General features: G+C 33.6%; 1 protein-coding gene across 1 annotated transcript in view; it reads right to left on the bottom strand.

The window, feature by feature from the left end:
* Positions 1-23,152, bottom strand: part of Brr2 (U5 small nuclear ribonucleoprotein l(3)72Ab) — a 31,645-nt gene extending 8,493 nt beyond the window's left edge. The window contains exons 1-13 of the mRNA XM_072531631.1: positions 22,968-23,152; positions 22,686-22,849; positions 21,285-21,559; positions 19,439-19,686; positions 17,051-17,297; positions 16,327-16,656; positions 14,645-15,744; positions 12,218-13,251; positions 8,682-9,228; positions 6,825-7,091; positions 6,537-6,691; positions 4,093-4,489; positions 1,822-2,175 (exon numbers count right to left, since the gene is read on the bottom strand). Of these exons, the coding sequence (XP_072387732.1) occupies positions 1,822-2,175; positions 4,093-4,489; positions 6,537-6,691; positions 6,825-7,091; positions 8,682-9,228; positions 12,218-13,251; positions 14,645-15,744; positions 16,327-16,656; positions 17,051-17,297; positions 19,439-19,686; positions 21,285-21,559; positions 22,686-22,849; positions 22,968-23,012 (5,163 nt within the window). The 5' untranslated portion in view covers positions 23,013-23,152. The remainder of the gene's footprint in view (positions 1-1,821; positions 2,176-4,092; positions 4,490-6,536; positions 6,692-6,824; positions 7,092-8,681; positions 9,229-12,217; positions 13,252-14,644; positions 15,745-16,326; positions 16,657-17,050; positions 17,298-19,438; positions 19,687-21,284; positions 21,560-22,685; positions 22,850-22,967) is intronic.
* Between the last annotated feature and the right edge of the window lie 3,504 nt (positions 23,153-26,656).

The raw sequence follows: 26,656 nt of genomic DNA, 5'->3' as shown, positions 1-26,656 counted from the left end.
GATCCATCAACAAAAAAAAGTATTTTCTAAAGAAATTAACCCTCAACTGGTGTTGTAAGGTCAGGCGGACTCCCAGTACTTTTTAAATCCATGTAAAACTTGCAAATTTAGCATTTATGCCTGGCCGCGCCATCTACCTTTAAGTTGGTGCACTCGTAAGCCACTCCGATACGCACCATGGTACAATGAACACAAGGTATGATACATAATGTTCCAAAATCGGTTCGCGTCGCGCATAGAAGACCGCTTAGTTGTTGTTGTAGTTGTATAGGAAAGACTTCTAATTTTAAGTGTTTTTATATAATTTGGCTAATTTAATTATAGTACCTAATTTGCTAAAACTCCAAGCAAATAGGACAAGAGGTAGACCCAATAAAAGGTGGATAGAGGATATAGAGGAAGATCTTCAAACCATGAACATCAGGCAGTTGTGAAGTAAAGTATTTAACATGGTATTCAACATTTTACCCATCAAATTTTTTAAGCCCTTGCGAAGTGGATATTTGTATAAAGAGACATATGTAAGCATATATCTAAATTATTTTTATATTATAAAATAGATGACTCAGTCAGTATTAAGTTACTTTAAAATATATTTATTATCTCATAACTTGCAATTTGCAGTCGTCACCATTGATAACCGATATTATTGTCGAACTTTTGTTTTTATACAAGCCTTCTGTCTTGCCGCTTTAAAGTCGTCTGAAGTCGATATTTATTGTGTTTTGCGTTTGAACTAATTTGGGCCTTATTTTCATATTATTATATTGTTTGGTAAGTAAATTTTGCATATAATAATCGGTGTGTTATAGTAATGTGTATATTTTTTATTTTACTAAATTTAAAAATAAATAAATCTAAAATACCATATTGAATTACAAATCAGATTTTTCTTTATTGTAATCTATTTTGTTTTTATTTCAGTAAAACTGCTTGGAAATGAGTGACAGTGAATCAAAATACGCAAATCTACTACTATTTACCTATACAAAAAGGGTGCGTATATTATTAGGATATGTATGAAAACAAAAATAAATATTTCGCCTGAACCCCCAGGAAAAGTAAAGGTTTTACGCTACTGAAAATATATTTTTTATTCAATTATAACCAAAACAAAACATTTAAAAAAAATTAGATCATTTTTTGACCATAATTTCAAAATTAATGTGTACGTTAAGCTGTAATAATGGGTTCGATCGGTCTTGACTACGTCACACTCCTGGGCCAGCTGTCAAATGTCATGCGCAATATCAATCCTTGTATTCATTGTACCATGGATACGCACGTCAACTGTGATTCAGTATTGCTCTGGATAGCCAGCGGTAATGTTCATTTGGGGTCTATATTGTACCACGACGCTAATATTGTTTTATTTCTGAAATGGCAGGTTCTTCCAAAAAAGTGTATTTCGGAGAGCCCAATTTTGATGAAAGTGTAAGGCGGTGGTATGATGAATTAGAAAGCGGGTTTAGTGATTATGAGGACTACAACAACAAAGATTTTTCTCCAGAGAGTGACCATAACTCTGATTCTGTTTATCTAAGCTTGAACATTCCTTAGTCAACGCAACGCAATGTCTCACACCGAAAGATATACTAAAATTTTACAACCTCCTGTCTTCAATGTCGAAAAAATTGATATGTAAAATAATTACAATGTATTTAACTATAACTAAACTTTTGAAGAACACAAAAATTCTTAGAGCTGTTTCTAATTAGATATAAATAACGGGTTAAATTAGATTGTACGAAAAAGTATATATTTGATAGTGGTAAATGTGAAAAAAAATTAGAACTAGTGATATAAACTTAGATGGCTTACCTCTACTGGTAACGGATCGCTCAAAAATTTCTTGAAAAAGTCTTTTTTAGAACTTTGACACATCAGCACACACTTGGCATCATCGTCCTCAAGAGGTCTGTTGGCTCTTCCTACCATTTGCAGAACGTCCGTCACGGGATAGTCTTCATACGCGTGTACTTTACCATTGTAATATTGCGTATCCATAATGACAACCAAGTGACTGAAAATATTGACGGCCCAACTGAGATCCTTCGTGACGACAGCCACTTGAACTGCTCCCGAATCAAATAGTTGTTCGACGAGACGAAGATCGCTAGCAGTTAGTCCTTCATGCATATATGCCACTCCTTGGGATAATGTTTCTTTTAGAGTCTAAAAAATGCGATATATTATTACTGATAAGAAATAAAGTAATAAACTAAATAAAAAAATATTCCTAATTTTAAATTAGGGATGATAAGGGATGCTTAGAGCATAATAAATATTATTTTATAGAGAAGAAAACTCAAATAAGACTGTATAGAACACTGATAGTCCCCGTTCTCATATGGATCAGAGGCATGGACGCTAACTAAAACAAATGAATCCGCTCTATCGATTTTTTAAAGAAAGGTGCTACGCAAGATATTCGGAGCAGTCTGTGAGAACGGAATATGGAGGCGTAGATATAACTTTGAACTGCAGAATATCTACAAGCATACGTTTGGTGGTAAAGATATTACCACTATAATTAAGCGAAACCGCCTACAGTGGGAAGGACATGTAGCCCGGTCCCCTGAATCGAACATGATAAAAAAGGTTCTAACAGCGCAACCCGTGAGAATGAGAAGACGGGGTAGACCAAAGCTGAGGTGGATGGACGGAGTAACACAAGATGCCGAGAAGATCGGAGTCGGCAACTGGAAAATGCAAGCAAGGGATAGAACAGAATGGCGTAGAAAGCTTGAGAAGGTCGAGGCCCTCTAAGGGCTGTAGAACCAAGATGATGATGATGTATAGAGAAGAGGTCTCAATATATTTCATCGATGTCACTGCTAAAAATGAAATTACTATTTTATTATGTTGGTAAACTGGTGTATTCAAAATATAATGTGTCATTAGGAAATCTTTTTTTAAAGATATTAAAAAATGCGAGTAAACCATTAAATAAGTATTTTAGACTCATTTTACGAATTGTACGGTCAATAATGATGAAAAATGAATGATGAGTGTAAAAGATGAGCAAGGAAACCTGATAGTGGACGAAGATCAAATATGTGAAAGATGGAAAGAATATTTCGAAGAGTTACTAAATAGTGAAGTGACTAGTGAAGGCAATTATAATGTTCCTGAAGTCCAAATAGTAGTAGAAGAGATATCCAATCCTACAAGAGAAGAAATTGAAGAAATAATAAAAGACATGAAAAATCAAAAAAGCCCCGGGGAGAGCGGCATTGTGGCAGAAAATTTAAAATATGGAGGAGAGGCTTTACGAATCCAACTTCGAAGTTAATAGTAGAAGTGTCGGAAGCCGAAGAAATACCCCAAGACTGGAACAAGTCCAATATAATGCCTATACACAAAAAGGGAGATATACCATTTTTCAAAGTAAAAACGTTGCACGTCACAATTTATATAAAGTGACGTCACTTACATTTAAAATTTCCAGAACGTCAACCTTAGAATTCAAATTTTCCTAATACAGCTAATAATACGAAACCCATACGGAACTACTCGATCTTTCATAGGCGTCAACATGGTATTATAATCAAAAAAATGCAATCATTATATTTGGAATTTTAGAATTATATTGATTAAATAACCAAAAACATTTGTTATTATTAATAATATAAATTTTATGAAATAACTCTTTAAGTCTAATATTTTCTAATAAGTTCGGTAAAACTGCAGGCACTAATTTGTTTAGATTACAACTAACAGTGGCTGCGAACCAATTTTACAAAGTTGTTACACTAAGTAGACATACAGTGTCGACCATCCTAAGATTAAAAGTAGATCATGGATGTTTTCCGAATCATCTGCATAAAATCGGAGTTCTCCCAACAGACAGATGTGAGTGTGGAACTAATATCTTGATCGTTTGAATGGATATTTCTTTTGTATGTGTACCTATTTGTTGCCCACCTATCCTACCGTGGTTTATGTCTTGTGTGTTATAAAGTCGCTCTGATGAACCCCTGAGCGTTAAAAGTGTCCTCCCTGTACATGGAAATGAATGCTATTGTATGTAATTACGTGGTTAAAGGTTCTAAACCAAGGCTAAAATACAAAAAAAAATAATTATCATACCTTATCTGTCATTCTATCCAAAAACGGTTTAATATCATCTTCTTCGGCGTGGAAAAACTTATCAGGATGTCCCTCTGCAGCTGCGTACGTGAGTAGATCGATAGCAGTCAATCTGGCTTGCTTTCTTGTAGGTACGAAGACGATTGCTGGTTTGTGCGGACTATGACGCAAAATAGCATTGTATACGGGCTTGGCCATCGCTATCAATCGTGAGGCGTTGTGAGTGATGTTGATGCTTTGAACGTGAAGTTCCAGATTCACAGGACGGACGCTCGGATGGAAGTTGAATGTAGCGTTAGAGTTGCAACCCAACCATTGAGCGACGTCCTTATAGTCAGCCAATGAAGCACTTAGTGCGATAATACGTATCGGTTTCTCAATCTGTGACGAGATGTACCTGTAAACGAATGAAAGTTTAAATTTACAGATTTAAAAAAGTTTTCACTAAAAATTTGTTGAATAAAATAACATTAAAATGTTAAAATATATGTCGCATATACAGGGTGCGGCAGATAAACGGCCAATTAGAAATATCTCGAGAACTAAATGTACATAACTGAATCATGAAAATTCGAATATTGCTCTTATAAATTCGTTTTTTTAATACGCCACACTGTATATTTTTTAATTTAAGAAATATTCACGTTATTCTGAACATTTTTTGTTATTACTTCTCTATACCTATTGTGAACCGTTTTTGAGTTATAACGGTTTTTATATGAAAATTACACTTTTCTACCATGTATATAGAGTTCAATTTCCTCTAATAAAATTTGAATATATATACAGTAGACTCCCTCTATAACGAGAACTGAAATGGCAGACTAAGTACCTCGTTATAAGCGGATCTCGTTATATCCAACAACAATAATACTGTGCATACATATGAATATGTAGTTTTCTAAAACATTAACTTTCTATACTGAAGTCATTCGGAGCAATATAAGATGCTAATAAATATTGTTTGAATGGCGTTTTTAAAACAAAGTTGTTTACTTTTATTGTCAATGAAATGCATTAAAACAAAAAAGAGTTGTTTACTTTTATTGTCAATGATAACCGTTAAAACAAAAAATCTGTATTCTATAAATATGTATAAAGCGTATTTTCAAGATAACATAAAACTACTGCTTCTGCAATTGCAAGAAGTTATTTTGTCATTTTTGACTGCTTTAAATTGTCCAGTATTCTATCTATCATATTTTCTAAAGATGTGAAACAGTTTTATGCTTCTTCATTTGCGTTTTGTCCTTGGATAAAGTTTCTGACAACCTTTAAAACACTTTCCACATCTTGTCTATTAGGACCCATATTATTAGGTGTAGATGGTCAACCCTCTACAATGACACTTGTGAATCATAAATTTTACATTTCCGACTAAGAATCATAAATTGTAAGAAGTTTATTGCGGGAGGCCCGCAGTTAAAAAGGGTATTTATTTATAGCTACGGCCGGGCCAAAACTTAAAAAACACGTTTTTCAATCTTATTTTCTCTCGTTATAAGCAAATTTACCTCGCTATAGAGGGTTATAGTTCAATAGAAATTTCACGGGACATCTAATGTACCTCGTTATAAGCGAAACCTCGTAATAACCGTGTTCGTTATAGAGGGAGTATACTGTATATATATATATATATATATATATATATATATATATATATATATATATATATTATACACCGGTATTTTAGGCGACACGCCTTTCCGGTAGTGATCTATGGAGGAGTATCACCAAGCCGCAAGCCCTTATCTCTTGCCGTGCTGCTCCACCATAGGCCGATCAGACACCAGGATATTTAAGTCTAAGCCACAGATTCGTTTTAGAATTTTAAACTGCTGCGTTTTTTATTTTTCTGTACACCGAGCCAGGGCTTGAACCAACATCCACTTAACCATTCGACAGTGAAGCGAACGACAATCGGCCGCCTGACCCGCTTGGCTATCTGAATTATCTAAACGATAATTCTCTGAATTATCTAAACGATAATTCTTTATATGGTTAATAAGTTCCTAAGGAATTTAAACTTTTATCCAAATTACATTAGAGGATATTGAACTTTATATACATGATAGAAAAGTGTAATTTTCATATAAAAACCATTAAAACTCAAAAACGATTCACAATAGTTATAGGGAAGTATTAACAAAAAATGTTCAGAATAACGTGAATATTTCTAAAATTAAAAATATACAGGGTGTCCCATTAAAAAACGAAGTTATAAGCAACATCCGGAATAACCGAAAGTAACTTTTGGCTAAAGGAATAACCGGAATAACCGGAAGTAGCAAATAGATGAAAATATTTTCATTAAATAGGTCACTCTTCAAAACCTCATTATTCAAATTTTCATCATTCAGTTACCTTTAGTTCTCGAGATATTTCTAATTGGCCGTTTATCTGTCGGACTCTGTATAAAATATTATAATTTACAAGATACATACCTCATTCTGGAACATACAACTTCTATCACTGGTCCATCCTCACCTCCAAGAAGATGTAACTCGTCAACAATAAACAGATTAACGTTCTGTACGTTTTTCCTTTGTTTCCATCTTCGGGAAAGTACGTCCCACTTCTCGGCTGTTGTTATAATTACCTAAAAACATAAACATATGAGTAGTGAATGCAGTGGTATATTATTGTAGATTTGCAATGATATATTCTTAAAGATTTTCTACTATCTATTCGTTTACTAGAAGTATCATGAATTTTAAAACATCTTTACTTACTTGTCCTTTAGCCAAAAGTTTCAAGTCAGTACCAGTTTCTCCGGTCAGCAATACTACTTTCTTTGCCAAAGCCTGTCCAAACTTATTATGCCAGTCAGCGAAAATCAGTTCAGCTAGGGCGTCCTTAGGAACTAGGTAAACACATCGACCTTCGGGATTTCGGTCGAAGAGTCTGAGGATGGCAAATTCTGCTATTGTGGTCTTTCCCGATCCCGTGGGAGCGCCAATGAATATGTTGTCGTCTCCGTTGTATACTGAGTTGAAAACCTGCAAAATATAATATATTTATTAGTATCCACAAGGAAACTAAGTTCCTGCAGCTAGGTGTACATGTTTTGAGCCACTAAATATCTGGGTAAAAACCCGTTAAAAGTTATAGGTTAAAATTTAGTTTACATTATTCGATCTTATATATTAAGATGTTAAAGTTGCCAGTGGATTTGGTAACATGGCGACGTATGATTCCACGTAAAGTTGCTGGTCCTGAGACAAAGTGACTTGGTAGGCAGGCATTCCAATCGAAGGCCGTACTGATATCGTGTTTATTATTAAAGGAACGTGAATGCCCACCGATACATTACCGAAATTCTAGACGAGCATGCAATGCCTTTTGCTGGGTTTGTGGGCGAAAACTTCATTTTCATGCAAGACAACGCGCGGCCACATGTAGCCAGGATGGTAAGGCAGTACCTGGAAACCGTTGGTGTGCCAAAAATGAATTGGTCGGCTCAAAGCCCAGATTTTAAACCGATTGAGCATATTTCGAACCAACTCAAACGAAGAGTTAGAAACAGAATACCTGCTCCAATAAATCGTGAGCAGCTTCGATTGGAGCTCATGGAAGAATGGGAAGCTTTTTCTCAAGACAAGATCCAGTAATTTTTATAAAGAACACAGAAAAAATTTACAATGTTAATTTTTAAAATTTTCCATGAAAATCATCATTTTGGGAGAAGTTTTTTTTTGACATTTGTTATTTAAGAAATGGTTGCATACTGCTTTAGAACATATTCTTAAACATTATAAAAACATCTAATGATTATCAATTTCTTGTAGGGTTCTTTAAAAGTAAAAAAGGCCAAAAATTTTAGGTGGCTTTTTTTTAATGACGCGCAGTGTAGATCAGGAGATGATCAATCTTATCATGTCTTATATCCCTGACTACTTTGAACGAAGATGGCCTGTCTGCACCTCTTGGTTCGGTACCATATTTCGTAAGATACGATGTTACTAGATACCTTCGAAAGTTTAGGGATTCTAGTTGAGGGATAGGATCATTGGATCTGTTATAAAGGTATAATTTTGAATAGTTATGCCCAGCATCCATGTAAATAGACACCACCACCATTTGTTAGAGAGAGTTCCTACTCGGTATCTAGCTACATTCTGGTCCATAAGATCAGTTCCTCCCATTGACGAATTATATTTTCCAATAAAAAGTGGACGTGTTACAAATTCTAGTGATATAAAGCAAATAATCAAATATCTACCCGGTAATTGTAGGAAAAGAACAGGTATCAGTGATGTCGTCGAACGTATAGCCAAGCTGAAATGGAATTGGGCAGGTCACATAGCGAGACTGAAAGACACAAGATGGACCAGAAAACTAATTGACTGGCGCCCAAGAGAAGAGAAACGCAGCAGAGGACGACCACCAACACGCTGGATGGACGACATTGGACGAATATCCAAGAAATGGCAACAAGAAGCACAGAACCGTGAAGAGTAGCGAAAAATGGGAGATGTCCAGCAGTGGACAGAAGAGGTTGCATGATGATGATGATGAACTGTAGATAAATTATCAATATCTACAAATGAAAACGATGTCATTAATAATGTGAATAAACCAAAACTTACCTGTGTTTGTATAGGATTAAACTGTGGAAATTTTTCTGAGTATAAAGACTCAAATTGTTCGTTTCTCAAAGCAGTAATGGGAAGCGGTTGCAAGTCCAACAATTCAGTAGGTGGGAAGTTTTTCTCGGGTAAAATCAAATGTCGAAACGATACAGGTAACTGAGTTTCCGCTCCGATCCATCGATCCGAAACAATTCTGAGGAAATACTGAGGAGGTAACGGTTCAAAAATCGGAACGAAGAATTTTACGGAATGTTCGTCTTGAGCATATTTTGCTTTTAGTAGAAAGTATTCATGGTGAAGTATAACTTCGGAGTCGACGTCTTCTACAAGTATCCAAAATGCTTCCGATACTCCGTGTAGTTTTTCTTCCCATTGGAAATCGGGGGTAATGGTCAGTTCAACTTTTAACATCGATCTTGTTATAGGCTGGATATGAGTGGAGAGTTCTAGTTTTGGGAATTGATGTACATATTTGTGAATGGTTTTTCCCAATTTAGGAACGCGTACCAGTTCACCAATTTCGTTGGGACCCAAATCGTATAACCTGCAACAGAAAGTAATATAGATATACGAAGCACGTGAAAAATAAATAGATAAAAAAACATGTTTTCAAATGTTTCAAAAAGTTAGATATTAAAAAAAAATAATTATTCACCAAATTTTACAACTGTCTAATTAAAAAAAAATTGCCTTATCAAAAATCAATCTAATTCCGATACCAATCTAAAACAAATCCAAACTATACTTAGAAATAATAATAGTAAAATCACCGACTCACATATCCTTAACATACATTAATGGATCCCCTAAACAAATGTCGAAAATATTGGCAAAATATGAAATCGATGTTGGACATAAATCGTTAAAACGGAAAATATTTTTCAAAATTTAAACCCAACGTTAATAAAGATCATCAGTCGGATATTATTTATAAAATAAATTGTAAAAACTGCAATTCAACATATATTGGACAAACACACGAATATCTGCATAGAAGGGTTGTTGTACACAAACATAGTGTACAAACCAATAAATTAACACTACAGCCTTAGCTAAGCATTCTCTAGAAAATTGCCATTTATTTTGATTTTGAAAATTTACAGATTTTTCGAAAAGAACAGAACTACAACAAAATATGTATATTGGAAATAATTCACATAAAATAAATCAAAATTGTATCAATAATAAAAAGACCGATATAAAAGATCCTCCTAACATATATCACAACTTAATACATTGAATCGTTCATAATATATGTGTATATATATATATATATATATATATATATATATATATATATATATATATATATATATAATATATATATATATATATATATATAATATATATATATATATATATATATATATATATATATATATATATATATATATATATATATATATGAACGAAGAGTATAAAACAAATATACTCGTTTTCATCGTTCTTGGCGTGTGCCTGAAATAAGCTACTACGGAATTTTTAATATTGGTCTCTCTCTGATACACAGATGCGTAATTCAATTGTGCGAGTCACGTTCGTCATGGTAAAGTGCGATGAGAAGGGAATGAAGAGACCACTCACGTCTCCCAGTATTGTACCCATTGCAATAATGACTTGTGGCATTGTTCTTGAATGAGCTGGCTAATAGGTTTATAATTGTAGCAATTACCATTGATATTTTATGTTGTTTTAGTCGATTTTAGTCAGTCATTGTTGGAATTTGTTCCGAACAGTTTTACTTATTATTTTTTGTTGTGAATAACTAATTGTTCTATTTAATAAAAAAAATGCCGGAAAAAACGATATCAGGAGAAATGCGACAATGTGTAATTAATTTATTGGAGTATTTTAAAAAAGAAAAAGAAAACAACGGACCTTTGCTTTCGTTATCATCGGTACATGAACGAGTAGCGGACGCTTTGAAAATCAGTCTTCGCACAGTGACAAGAATAAAGAGTGAATACAAGACAGGGGCAGCTCTTACTACACCAGGAGAGTCACGTAATGTACAAAAAAAAGACTAATGATGTCAGCGATACTATAAAAGGAGAGATTAGAAATGTACTGTATGGCATGAAAGCAAAAGGAGAGCACGTTACAATTAAAGTTCTAAATACACGATTAAGAAACAAGCATCGCTATGACGGTTCTGATATAAGTTTGTGGCGTCTTATGAAAAATTGTGGGTTTTCATACAAACTAGAAAATAGTAGACGAGTGCTATGTGAGAAACCATGTATTGTCTCCAAACGACTGTATTTTTTGAGGCATTATATGAGAAATTTTTTAAGTCCAAGCCCACTTCAGTTCGTTTTTTTTTTATGAAACATGGATATTCCTAAAAGGGGCATATAAACGTACTTGGCAAGATGACTATGTGAAAAGCATCAGATAAGGACACGAAAATACAGGTAAACGCTTTGTTGTTTTACATGCCGGAAGTAGGCAAGGATTTGTTAAAGATGCTGGATTACTGTTTTCTACGAAATCGAAGAGTGCAGACTATCATGATTCTATGGATAGAGTCTTTTAAAAAGTGGGTCTCCGAAAAGCTGATACCAATGTTGGAGGAACCATCTCTAATTATTATGGATAATGCCTCATACCATAGCTCTTTAATAGAAAAGTTACCGAATGCCAGTTGGAAAAAATCGGACTTACAAGAATGGTTACGAGCGAAAAAAATAATTTTTGACGACGATTCGGGCAAGACAGAGCTATTGAGTCTTTGTCGCCAGAATAAACCACAAAATACCAGGTACGTTATAGACGAGCTACTCCAAGAACATGGGCATCAGGTTTTGAGATTGTCTCCATATCACTGTCAATATAATCCGATTGAGTTGGTTTGGGGCATTTCTAAACAATACTATGATCGTCATATTGGAGAACATGGACGTGGAGATGAAACAGTGAAAAAAGTTTGGGCCAATGCATTAGCTGAGGCAACACCTGCAGTGTGGGCGAGTTGTGTTAACCATAGTGAAAAATTAATTCAGGACGACTGGGCAAAAATGGTCACATATGATGAAAATGAAAGTAGGATTATCATCGATTTGGAGGAAGATTCCAATGATGAAGACAGTTCCAGTGAAGACGCTGACTGATTAGCTAATTAATCAAGGTCAGTACGTTGTAACAGTTCAGAATTCGCTACAGTGCTTAAAACTTAAAAAATCTGTATCATTTTTTAATTAAAGTGGGTTAAATAATTAAAACTTTTTTGGGTATATTTCAAAATCCTTTTAAAATGTACTTTTCGTTATATCCTGTCCTATTGTACTGCAAGCTAGAAAAATACTTCTTCGCAATTTATACGTATATTCCGTTATTAGAAATTTAATGAAAAATAATTGATAATTTTCTTTTATAACTATTATTTCGTTTGACATGCTACATTTTGCTCCGCCACTGGAGGAGGTAAACGAATCGAGCTTAGACAAGGAAAGACAGATGAAACAACTTATTGCAAGTGTTTTTACACGCACACGCCAAGAACGATAAACACGATTATATACGATATGACTTACCTCTCCCATGGAAAATTCTTTTTCTCGATTTTCTTAACTATTTCTTCTGGCATCTTCTTAAACTGTCTTAAGGGAGACATCGACTGCCACATCCTTTTGTCAACCATTTTGCACAACGCCAAAGATTTATCCGCTAATTGCGCCCATCCTCTATGTAATACTATTTCAAAAATGGCCCTCATAAGTCTCGACGCCGACTGTGTGACATAAACCATGTCCGACATCAAAGCAAACCCTTCCAATTTCAACTGAGAAATGTATGCTTGAAGCAAAATGTTTACTTTAGCGCTAGGTTCCTCTATACTTTCCTTTATCGGTATCGGAACTCTTTCCATTAGCTTTTGTAGTTCTAGTTTTTCTTCTTCTCTCACTGTTATATGTTTAAACTCTTCTGATAGAGAAAATACTCTAAATAACTCGATCTCACTTAACATTGGTTTTAATAACTGGTTGTAAGTCATCATGGTGTCATAAGTACAATAATAGTGTGAGGCAATTCTTCCTATTTCGGTCACTTGGAATTGCCCTGTTTTTCTATCGTATTTGACCAAACCACTTTTGTCTAATAACACAGCAGCTGTGTGAATCAAATCAGCCCTATGTTGTTCCAACAACTGGTCGTGCTTTAAGTGGTCATGAGATATTCCATAGAGGGTTGGTTGTCTCAACATTCTAATATAAAGATATGTATAACCAAGCCATGTAACTGCATCTCTCATATTCTGTATGGTACCCAAAACTATCTCTGCGTTTAGCATATCAGGTAACTTGGAAATCATTTGAGACTCGATGGGCAACTGTTGGTTTAGTAACGACAGGTAGTATTGTAACTCACTGTGGTTGGTTATCAGAATACCTTCGCCTTTTGTGTCGTACTGAGGTCTACCAGCTCTACCTAACATTTGAAGAACATCCAAAGCGCCCAGTTCAACCCATCTACCTTTCTCTGGATTGTAAATTTGAGTTCCTTTAATAATCACAGTGTGGGCTGGTAAGTTTACACCCCAGGCTAAAGTTGCAGTTGACACCAGTACCTAAAAGGAAAACAACATTATTTTAATGGAACAACAAAGAAAAAGGGAAAGAAATACTATTAAGACAATAGACTACAATAATAATTACGTCAATAATCAAGTAAACGCATTACAATGATACGATTAGATACTTAAAGACAAGGCTACGAGACAGCCTTGTCTGGAGTTCTATGAGTACCGTTATAATCTGTAACAGTAACAATATCGTTCAACATTTTACTTCATTTTTTTTTACCAATCACCAAAATAATTTTAATGTGTACTAAAAAATACACCTCTATACTTCCTTAAACAATACCATGTCTAATTTATATTGACAAATGACGTTTTGAATGACTTTTTAAATAAAAAAATGTATTAAACAGTTTATTGACTTCGAAAAAGCATTTGACTACATAAACAGAAAACAAATGCGGTAGAATTTGAAACAGGATGGACTATCCAACGAAGTATATCAACTAGATTGGATTATTTTATTATTATATTATATTATTATATTTTAATATTATATTATTATTTTATCAGGATAGAGTGACTAAAGACCCCAGGTGTGTAGAAAGAACATCTATTGCTAAATTCCACATCTCAAAGAAAGTCTGTCTCATAGATTCTGGGGGAAACAAAAACTCGCGTATGAAAACCAATCGAAACAAAATCATACAATTCAATGTAGGCACATATAACATAAGATGCATAAATGAATACGAAAAAATTATAAAATTAGAGAAAGCTACCTAAAATAAAATGGGATATAATGGACCAGGCACTGGTCTCAAGTGAGAATTCAACTTAATCCGGGAAACACACTATTAGACAGGTAACGATGACAATAGCAACAACGGAGGAGGTTTCAAAGTAAACAAAAGGATTACCGAATATGTAAGCACATTTAGAGGAAATTCAGACAGAATCTATATTATACTAAAAATGAAAAAAACGTCAGTTAAGATAGTGCAAGTATGTGCTTCTACATCATCATATCCAGAAGAAGATATAGAAGTATTATATGAAGAAGTAACAAAGGTTCTCGAAGAACTTAAAACATAATTAACAATGATCATCAAAGATTTCAATGCAAAATTAGGAACAAAGCACAGTGATAAAGAAACGGATAGCAAATTTTGGCTACAGGTTAAGTCAGTCATTAATCATGACAAAGGAGATACCTTATTGAATTGCCTGGAAGAGAAGAATCTTTAGCTGATCAACCACATCTCACTATTGGCTAAGAAACACAAAATAGAAGGGATGGCACAGAGAAAAAGATATGCCCAGAACTAATACATTCAAATATTTAGGAGTGTTACTGTATAGAATAAAGGAATTTTTAAGAAATTCAATAAAAAATAAAATAATGATTGGAAGCTTTTTAATAATACAAAAAAAAGCTTACCTGAATATGTCTATCAGCGAACAAATCTTCCACCAATGTCCTATCGACTCGAGTCATACCAGCATGATGTATAGCAAACCCATACGGTAATAAATCCTTTAACTCGTGATTTTTTACTTGTTCCGCTTCAGTCCTCAGTACCTCCATAGAAGCAGACCCCTCTCTCAAAAACTGGCCCAAAGTATCCTTCTCTAAACACATATCTCGAATAGCCCTGGCAGTTTTCCCAGTTTCTTTCCTAGAATGTACAAAAATCAACACTTGGTTTCTGCCCGCATGTTCCATGGTTTTTTCGTAAACGATTTCGTTCATAACTTGGAACCGTTTCAGAGCTTTTTTCTCGGTAACACCGATGTACTGCTGTTCTAACGCGACTGGTCTAAAACTGTTATCGAAATGGAACAGACCTGTATCATATTTGACCCTTAAGAAAGCTGCTACATCTTGATAATTTGGTAAAGTAGCAGACAGACCTACCAATCTCACATCCTCCTGAGTAGATTCAATCATTCGAATTGTTCTGGCTACAAGAGCTTCCAGCACAGGTCCCCTTTCGTCATGTAATAAATGAATTTCATCAATAATAATTAATCTCACCAAAGATGTAAATGTTTTTTCTCCTCCTTTTCTAGTGATAATATCCCACTTTTCGGGAGTGCACACTATAATTTGAGTAGCTTGAATTTGCTCCCTAGTTAACTGATGATCTCCTGTCAACTCAGATACCGTTATATTGTAACTAGCTAGTCTTTTACCAAAATTACCAACCATTTCCTGTACTAAAGATCTCATTGGAGCCACATAAATAATTTTGAAATCATCAGCATTAATAGTCCCGTCAGTGTTTATATGTTTACCGATTTCTCGCATCATGCAGAGAAGCGCCACGTTGGTTTTACCTGCACCAGTAGGAGCACAAAGCAATAAATTTTCGTCGGATTCTAAAGCCGTTTTACTTAATCGACTCTGGATGCGATTCAAGGTTTTAAAACCATCAAAAACGGGTTGGACATATTTGGGAAGTTGGTCTACTGCTACTAATTTTTCATTATCGCCAAATGGTTTCGGTTTTAGAGCTGGAACGTGAACTTCTTCATAACCTTAAAAAAGAATGATTATTATTACTAATAATTCAAGAATACATTAGTCAAAATTATTTTTAAATATGCCCATACAATGGAGTATTAAAGAATCTGACAGAATTCTGGAACCTAACACCAAGATGAAGTATCTGAGTTTTAATAAACCTTCATATTTCCATCTACAGTCTGTGGTCGCCAGCTTCCATGAAAAGCAAACTTACCAATATTCATCTTGTTTTGTAGTTATTTTTTTCTCCTATAAGTTTACTATGTTTTTTACGATGTGCAGTTTAAATAATTTAATTCTGAGGTCGTAGACGATTATTTTTTCCATTCAGCTTTATATTTGGTCCTCCAAGTCGGATCAAATGTAAATTTGATTAGAAAAAATATTAATCGGTGACATTAGGATGATGAGCTTTATAACACACTTTTATATATACAAGAAAATAACTGGATCATAACCACTGTGATGTGTGCCTGATTTAAAAATAATTGAATTATTCGGCTGAAAATTGAACTAGAACATACTTGCATAAAAATGGAGCAACTTGCTATAAAGAATATTTTAGTAATATTAACTAGACATAAAGAAAATACCTTTTCTCTGCTTCCTAAATGACCCGTCAGGCAATTGACATCTCTTATTTGCCATAAAATGCGATCCCTGTGCAAACACCAAATCTTCAAAGTCAACAACATGTCTTGAACCGGTAACCTGACTGCTGCCAGTATCCATATCGTCCATTTCATTCTTTCCTCTACGATGGCGGGAGGTGGATTCGCTATCTTCGTCGTCATCATCGTCCCCACGGCCTGTTTCAAGGAGTTTCAATATACGGTTTAGAGATTGATCGTCCGACATCTTATCTTTAATTTTCTGACGTTCGGTTTCGCTTTGGGATTTGGCCAAAAGAGTACAATAGAGAACTAGAAAGAAAATACAAACTTTATTACATATAAACACTTGCAGTTGAAAAATTGTAAATGAATTATAGCCTACAATAGTGTCAAATGTATAATAATTAATTTCATACTTCCAGAGCAGCTTACTGTTTCTTGGGCCTAAAGTATATGAGGTATATAAAGCAAACAGCTTTGATTGCTAATTATTACTCTCCGGTGCCAGGAATTTGAACCTTCCATGTGATTGTTCTAATTTGTGCACTTGTGTTCAAAAGGGTACATTTTATATTTGCGTCTTATTATGATTTAAAACAAGTACAACAAATGAAGACATTAGATATAAAGCAGAAGCTTTGAAATTAACTGATAATACTGAACAAAATAGAAAACTTAATAGACATTTATGAAGAGGACTTACTCATTTGTCGGTGTTTCTTTAGCTGCTTGATAAAATCGAAACAATCGTATCCTAACAGAAGTACTAACTGATTTTCACATTCTCTGTCGTCACTGGCATCTCTAAGAACGTTGAGAACTTCACCTGCTTTAGCTTGCGACACCATGGCATCGTCATATATTTTGGACAGCTTTCGTTGTAGCCAGTAGGCGTCAATATCTAACGGATGTAGAGCTTTTTCTTTTTTTAACTCTTCCACTCCCCCCAACTGTAAAATAAGTCAAAAATATTTTAATACAAATGTTAGAGCTGAGTAATTCTGACTTAACAAGTAATTAATAATTACAATTGTTTTTCAAGTTCATTCAACTTCCGTTTGTCTGCGACTCTGTAGAAGCTTTTTTTTAATATTAATGAAAAACTGCTATTTTATAAACTAGATCTATGTATTATCATTACTGTTATAAATATAATATAACAATATATGATTTTAGATTGATATATGATTTTAGGTTTAAATTTAGATGATTTTAAATTAAGAAAATTGTAGTTTGTTCTCTATAAACATAGTAATTTATTATTATAAGCAGAAATATAATATTCTCTTGTAGTGTAAAATAACCAACAAAGATGATTGACTAATTTCATTATTTCTTTGTTATAAAACGATAACAAATCGTTTCTATGTTATAATAGATGATTGAATTGTTTGTCTACTGTGTGGTGAAACAAAGACCTTAACTATGACTGCCGGACAGTTGCGGAATGGGGTTGTTAACTTGCTTCGTTCAGCTGATCGTTGTTGTGAGGTAGTGTTTTATTTTGAGCTACAGTACATTTTTTTATTGTTTTGTTGCCATGTACGAGAAAAGAAGAAAAGTTGTGTTGACAATTAATCAAAAGTTAGAACTTATAAGTAAAATTAAAAACGGTGCTTCCCGTAAACTTATGTGCCTTTAGTATAGTATTGGTGTATCAACAGTGCAAAACATTTTAAAACAAAAGGAAAAACTTCTTTCATTAGCATCAATGTCAGAACTCTTCTGCCATGAAGAAAAGAAAAACAATGAGAACTTCATCTTATGCAGAATTAGAAATGGCGTTGGTAGAATGGATAGCCCAAGTTTGTAACATGGGTACACCCATATCAGATCTAATAATCACTGATTTTTGCCAATAATTGCCAATCGCCAATGATTGCTGATTTTTGACATGTTGGGCTTAGAAGGGGATTTTGATGGATCATCTGGTTGGTTAACTCGCTTTAAGCAACGCCATCGAAGAAAGGAGATAGGACTTCATGGAGAGAATCTCAGTGGTGACCAACAGTGAGTTAAGGAATTTAAAACTGAACTCAAAGAGTTCCTTTCTTTAAATGATCTGAGCTACGAACAAATTTATAATGCAGAAGAATCAGGCCTATTGAGGAAATACCTTCTAACTCGGACTGATGTTGCCAATAACATCAACTGAAGTTGATGGTTATTGGCAAGGCAAAAAAACCTAGATCTTTTAAGGACACTAGAGCAGAAAAACTACCTGTTGATTACTTCAACCAAAGGAAAGAGTGGATGGATAAAAAAATATTTCAAGAGTGGTTCGAAGTCAAATTTGTACCAGAAGTCAAAAAACATTTAAGAGAGTAGGCACAAAATTTCGGGCCAATGCTTTTTAAATGCATTCATTTTTTTTCGATTCCTGAGAAAACTAATAAGTATTTTTGAAAAATTTGTGAAAAATAATGTTTATTTTAATAAGTTACAGGGGTGAAAAAGAAGAGAAAATTTAGTGTGATTTTTAATTTCAAATATCCCATTCAAAAAAACTTTTTGTTTATTCTAAGGACTTTCAGCCCTGGTAAAAATGTAATCTTTCATGCTGCGTTAAAATTTTTCAAAAATATTTATTAGTTTTCTCAGGATTCGAAAAAAATGAATGCATTTAAAAAGCATTGGCCCGAAATTTTGCGCCTATGCTCTTAAAAGCAAACCATTTGCCACAAAAAGCAGTGTTGTTGATTTACAACGCCCCCTCACATCCTGAAACGCATATGCTTTAGGTGTACTGACGGAAAAATATTTGCCCCCAAACACGACTGCGTTAGTTCAACCTATGAACCAAGGCGTAATTGCCTTGTCATTCACTTATTCTCGACTCTATTTACGAAATCACATTTTTTTTTTGTAACATCGTTGTTTTTTTTTTTCTATAACATTTTATACTTTCAGATAGTGCAAGAAAAATTACCCTAAAAGTAATTATAAATCAGTAATTATAAATGTTAAAATACTGATTTTTTTAAATCGCGTTAAATTTTTCGCATTTTTTATTTTAAATTATTTAAGTAAAAGCTAACCTGTCATATCACTAAAATACTTAAAATATTTAACAAGTTGAGAGTTTACTTACATTTTCTGCATGGATAGCACCATCCTCTTTGGCTTCTTCTCCCTCCTCCTCATCCATTTCTTCCCTAACTTCACCATACATATCTTCACCATCTTCTTCTTCTGATTCTTCTTGAAATTGTACATTAATACCATATGCCTCATCAATGTTTTCCTCCCCTGTGGTTCCCTTATTTTCCTCATTTCCAAAATCTGTTATTTTCTTGCCTAAGTTGACTAATAAAGCAAACCTTTCATCTGCTATCGCTCCTAAAATTAAAAAATATTTTATATTACCCCAGTAATAATTATGTTATAATAATAACGGTAGAATAACAATAATTCAGGAATTTTTTGAAATAGTTATTCTATAAACAGATAATTAAAGTAGATATTCATTTGTAGACACCATCTGAAAATTCATTTTGAACAGAAAAAGAGAACAGCACAACAACAAAAAGAAAGTCCCAACATATGTACTGTACATTTATGAAAGCAAAAAACATATTTGTACAAAAGTTTACAAATACAACTGTCAAAATAAGTGTGGTGAAAAGTAAATTGAAAACTTTGAATATCCCTGAAAAGTTAGAAGTCAAGTACTTCTAACTGGTCTAACTGTCAAAAGAAGAAAGATGTTACTGAACAATTTGGCCTACTAATCAGTACTCTCTCTGCAATAATAAAAAATGAATAAGACATCATGGAAAAAATTCAAAACAGTCAAATTTTGTCTTGTAAAAGACAAAGACTTGCAGAATCTCTGAGCTTGGAGGAGTGCTTATTTAAATGGTTTGAGCAGTGTTGGGCCAAAATATTAATGTAAGTGGACAACTGTTACAAGAACAAGCCAAAATATACTCTAAATTAATGGAATTAAAGGTTTAAAAGAAGACATAAACTTGTTTTTAAAAAAGTTTATAGGGAAAGTGCAAGTGTCAACATTGAATCCAGTAACAAATGGAAAGGTGAACTTCAGAATTTGTTACATGGTTATGACACTGACAATATCTTCAATGCTGACGAAACATGACTGTTTTTTAAATGTCTTCCTGATATGAGTCATACCTGTTAGCAAGGATCGTTTGACTATTCTGCTAACAGCAAACAAGTTGGGCACAGAAGAACTCTCACTGTTAGTCATCAGTAAATCTAACAACCTCATTGTTTTTCAAGATGTCACCTTTGAAATATGAAGCAATTACAAAACCATGGATGACTTCTGTAATTTTCAAAAACTGGCTCATAAATATTGATAAAAAAAAAGAAAAATCTTGTTATTCATTGATAACTGTACAGCCTGTCAATACCACATCAAAATTACAGCCTATGAATCAAGGCACCATTAAACACTTAAGTCATTATATTGAAAAAAAGTTGTTATGTATACTGTGGTTTTCCATTGTCATGTTTAGAAGCTGAGACTGAAGATATTTCTATTTCACCTCCTGCAGAATGGGATAAAGTTGTGTCTGAATCAAGAATATCCATTGAAGACTTAGTTATGTGAGATGATAAATTTATGACTGGTGAGACATTATCTGATGACGAATTCATTGTTTTAGTAGCTCAGAACACTGATACTAAGATTTAGATGACATAGAAGACTTGAATAATACTACATGAGCTCCATGGATTTCCATCACAAAGAGACAAGAATAGCATTGAATATTTTACAGAATTTTATAGAGTACACCAGTAACTCGGAAGAACCAGAATTTTCTGTTATATGTAGAGAACAACCAAATTATCTAAATCAAAAAGAAGTTATTGACTTTTTGTAATACCATGTTTTTTTATTTTAAGGATGTTTTGAAATAATGTTGATTTATAATAAATAAAAATGTAATTAGAAATAAAATAATTACCTAATAGCGTTTCTGTCTCCTTTTTCTTTTCTCGCTCCTTAAGCCTGTCATTCTTCAGAACTTGTAAGACCTCATCAGCTGCTCCACACAAGATATCTCTAGGTTGGTCACCAAGTGCTTCTTGCAAAAAACTGAGTAAAACTTCATATGTTTGTCTTGTTTCTTGTGTTTTGGGTCTGTATATGATTCCTACCATTTCATCAACACCTTCTGACAGGAGGGTTGCACCTTTCATTCTTGCAAAATCATATTGTGCTTCATCCCTTTTTTGGCGTCTAGAAACGAAAAAATTTAAGTGGGACAAAAACAGAGTAAAACAAAATTATGTAACATGTAGTGTATTGTATAATCACAAAACAAAGAACTAATATTAAATTAGATAATGGTTGATATTTGTAAAATAATTCAAATGAGAACCTTTGAAATTTTATGCACATGAAGAAATAGAACTTGAAGTTGAAGCAAAAGTGTAGAGGATGCTAAAGAAAAGTTAGATGCTCTATGTCACAATTAACCAGTGAAATTAGTAGATGAACCAAAATATACAAGAATTATAAATAATAAATTCACAGTTAATGAAAAAGAGTAAACCTTTATATAAAGCAAGATTGATTTCTAGGAGATTTGATTAAGAATGATTGTGAAGAATTGTCTGAGATACATTTCCCAGTTAGAGGTAGTGGATTTTGACTATGGCTACAACCTTGCCACAGTTTTTACAGAATTAACTGGCAACAGCACACGATTCTCAGAGCGAAAACTGAAAAAATCCTACTCACTTGATGGTTCTGTAAAATAATTTCTTCCAGCCTAAGGAAAGAAAGTTGAAAATGGAATTATAATTTTATTGTAAAATATAATTTAAAACATGAAACACAAGTTAAAGTATTACCAGGGATAAAAATGTTGATAATAGATAAATAGTTAAACAAATACAGTGTGTTAAATACCTACTTTCAGTAACTAAGAAATACATAGAGATGAGAGTAATGCAGACAAAAAATGGAACAAACCATCAATAGGCAATAACTATCTGGGAAAGGGTGACTCTAAAATAAAATTACAGATGCTTTAGAAGAATGGTAAACAGAAGATATTGTTTTAATAATAATTGAAATAAATAAAGACTCAGTGACTATAAAAGAATCCTTGGGTGCTCACTACACCAATTATTATTTTAATAAATAGTTTAAATTAAGCTGCAGATTATAATAAAACTGAACACAGAAGTTCAGATAATAATGGAGGTCTATACTTGACAATAAATGATGGTATATCCCACTACGTTATGTAAAAATGAAAGATATACATTTTAGGCTGGTAGAACATGCCTATCTATACTATACTTTACATCAAAGTTTGGTCGAGTTACAAATTAAATAAGATATGATTTAAACTTACTTGGCTTTACGTTCTTCAGCTTTCCCTGGTTTAGTTCTTTGCGCTCTATCTCCCATTTTAGTACCTATGAGCTTCCCAACAAGGGACATCACTTCGCCTGTAGCCTCATCCCTGCTTCTACGCTCTATAAGTCGTACATCGGCTTGAAGTACAAGATTTGAGTTCTAGAAAAATGTTTATATTAATATATAGAATATACATAAACGTTTAAGTTTCGTTTTTAAATAAATACGTATAATTTACGTTAAACTGACATAACCTCAAAAATAAAATTATACTTACGGCTTTGTACTCATATTGAAGTTGTCTTGCCGCAGCATCCGCCATGACTTGGCTTTTGTATTATACAGATTATAAATAATTATTATTACTTTATATTAATGCACAAATACTAATATTTTGCATGTTTTTAAATTTGTAAACAGAGGACAACTTCCATTCAATTAACTATAACCGACTTGACAATTGACAATGACTTTGAATTGTTGACATTTTCCAATGTATGTACCAACCATCCGATGGTACCAACATTAAATTTTTTGGAAGTAATTAATAGTCCGATATTACGTTCGGATAAAAGAAGTAAAGTATGTAAAATAAAATTATTAAAACGTTTGAAAAATAATTAACGTCATTATATTATGATGACTTCCCATTTTCACAATTCCCATAACATGAAGGTTGTTTGTAAACATACTTGTATTGTATTGTTCAGCATTTTATATAAAAAAGTGGTATAGAATTTGGATTAAATATGAGTTACTCTGTATAAGTAGCTAAAATCACTTTATTTATATTACACAACCTTCTCTAATTTGGTTTTTTCTACAGCTCTACATTTGTTTCTTCTTCTTTAAAGCAATATACTTAGTTGAATATGATACCTATATAAAATTGTAAGGAAGCTGTAATTATTTTAGCATTTTAATATTGTTTATTATCTTTAATCATCACCGCAAACTCAATTAAAATCACGTTCAGTTTTTATTAAAGATGATACTTAAATACGGTACATAACATTAAAAAATAAATAAATTATGGACTCTATAGAGAGTCTTTAAGTAGAATGTTATATATCTTTTTACCTTATAAACACCTTTTTTGAGTTATAACTGCTCTGGTACATTATCTGATGACGAAATTATTGATTCAGTAGCTCAGAAAACCGACGCTAATAATTTAGATCACACAGAAGTCTAAAATAATAGTACATGTAGGTACTTTATGAGTTTCCTTTACAGAAGCAAGAGCAGCAATGAATACTCTACGGAATTTTATACAGCAAAGCAGCAACTCTAAATGAAAAGAATTTTCTGCTCTTTATACCTTACACAATCCTATAGATAGGGAACAATCGAATTATCTAAAGCAAAAAAGTGGTACAGTAGGTGGTACTGTAGACTAGCGAGAAGATTCATACTATGTTTTCTGTATTTTTAAAATTTAAATATTATTATGCGACATTTACGCGATTCTCCTCGTTGCGTAAATGGACTCTTCCAACTGTTTACTATGACTGAGAGTCAAGCGAAATTTCTATTTGTTTCACCTCTCTAACTCAAAATTAGTAAGAATGAATCTCAACCTCTTAATGTCGAATCAAAATCCGGCCAAGTTGAAATCCTCCGTAAGTCGAAACTCTATAACTCGAATGTTTTGGCGTCTCCCTTCATGTTCGACGTACAGAGGATCTACTATTATTCATCATTATCATCAACCTGTATGTTTCCACTGCTGTACATAGATCTCCCTCAGTTCTTTCCATCTGTCTCTGTCTTGTGCGGCTTGCATCCAATTAATGCTAACACGCGTTAGGTCGTCAGTCCATCTAGGTGGTGGGCTTTCTCTGCTCCGTATTGCTTCTTGCCTTGATCTCCACTCTAAAATATGTTTTGTCCATCGTATGTCTGATAATCTGGCGATGTGTCCTGCTCAATTCCATTTTAACGACGCGATTTTTTTGATAGCGTCTGTTGTTTTTGTTTTACGACGTATTTCTTCGTTTGGGATTCGGTCTCTCAGAGAGACACCCAATATCTGGCGCTCCATAGCCCTCTGAGGAGTCACGCGAATCTTATTCACTACCTTTTTTGTGAGTGTTAATGTTTCCGCTCCATAAGTGAGTACAGGAACACACATTGGTCAAAGATTTTCCTTTTGAGGCATATGGGTAGATCCGATTTAAATACATAGTTTAATTTACCAAACGCTGCCCAGGCTAATCCTATGCGACGTGGGAGCTCACATGTCTGGTTATCTCTGCCCAACCGAATGTCATCTGCAAATCTCAAATGACTGAGCTTCTCTCCATTTATGTTGATACCATGCTCGTTCAGATGTTCCTTCTTACAAGTATCTTCTAAAATCGTCGTAAATAGCTTTGGAGAGACTGTGTCTCCTTGCTGTACTCCTCGCTCTATACAGAATTTCGTCGGCTAAGAGTGATAATCTGCTAACTCCATTTTCAGTAAATTTACAGGGGCAGGAAAAATGCCTCAAATGCAGATTTTTGTATAAAGTAAATTTCGACGTTTAAAACCATTTAAGACTAACTTAAATAACATTTAATTTTATAAAACAGATATCTACCGCGTATACTTTTATTTTAATATAAATAAATAGGAGTTAGCAGTTTATCACATACAATAAGTATCGTTAAATAAGTGGAGTTAGCAACATTTCTCTGAAATAAAAAAAGTAATACTTATTTATTAAATTAAATTTATTATCCGCAATGACAAAATTAACAAATTATTTAAATGATTTAACTGCAAAATGGAAGTTTATCATAAAAGTCGCGGTAGTGGTTAGTCATTATATTTGAGTGCTGTAATTGGTATGCGGTCAAAGTATAGTTGGTCTAACTCTTGATTATTTTTTTGACTGTGCTGCATTTTTTCTTTGGGGCAGTTCTGTCCACTCATCGCTAAATTTTAATTTGTAGAAGATGTCACCATTAGGACTATATTTTAAATCGCGAATATCTAGAACTTTAAGGAACTCTAGTGTTCTTTCCGAGTAGATTTACATACTTGGACATAATCAGCTGGAACATTGATAACAACATTACACAATTGACGTGCTGCGAATTTGTTATTTTCCATTTCTAAAAGTGTCGTTTTGATTTCGTATGGAGTTATTTCTGTTATTACTGTTAATTAAATATACTGATCTTCTTCTTCCCATGCCGTCCCCATTAACGGAGGTTGGCGACCACATTGCTAAAAGTTTCTCTGTCTTTTACAACGTGGAATAATTCGTCTACAGTCATTTTTGTCCAGTCTCGAATATTTCGTAGCCATGACTTCCTCTTTCTACCTATTCCCTTTTTGCCATTGACTCTATCCTGCATGATGACCTGCAGAAGACTATATTTATCATTCCTCAGTATGTGTCCAAAGTATGCAGTCTTGCGTATTTTTATTGTTCTCAACAATTTTTTGTCTCGACCCATACTTCTCAGCACTTCCTCATTGGTGACCCTAGCAGTCCATGGAATTCTCAACATTCTCAAGTATATTCAAAGTTCAAAGGCTTCAAGTTTCTTAACTATTTGCGCTTTTAACGTCCATGTTTCTACCCCGTACAATAGTTTGGACCAGACGTAACATTCAACAAACCTCAGTCTCAGCGCAGTATTCAGATTTTTGTGACAGAACAATTGCTTGAATTTTAAGAACGCTGCCCTTGCCATTTCTATTCGTACCCTGATATCTTGGTCTGGATCTAATTCTGTGTTGACGTAAGCTCCCAGATATTTATATTTTGTCACTCTCTCTATTTGCTGTCCACCAAGGGTTAGATGTTCATTATTTATTGGACTCCTTGATACTATCAAAAAAAATATACTGATGGCCAAAATAAATGCAACATTTTGTATACAGATATTTATTTGGATCAAAAGTATTTCCTTGTAAGTTTTATCTAAAGATATAATATGTGAATAGTTAAGTTTTTACCTCGCTATCTTC

This window comes from Diabrotica undecimpunctata, chromosome 5 (genome assembly GCF_040954645.1).
Source record: "Diabrotica undecimpunctata isolate CICGRU chromosome 5, icDiaUnde3, whole genome shotgun sequence".
NCBI lineage: Eukaryota > Metazoa > Arthropoda > Insecta > Coleoptera > Chrysomelidae > Diabrotica > Diabrotica undecimpunctata.
The sequence above is the reverse complement of the archived record's forward strand: the minus strand, read 5'-3'. Positions and strand labels throughout refer to the sequence as shown.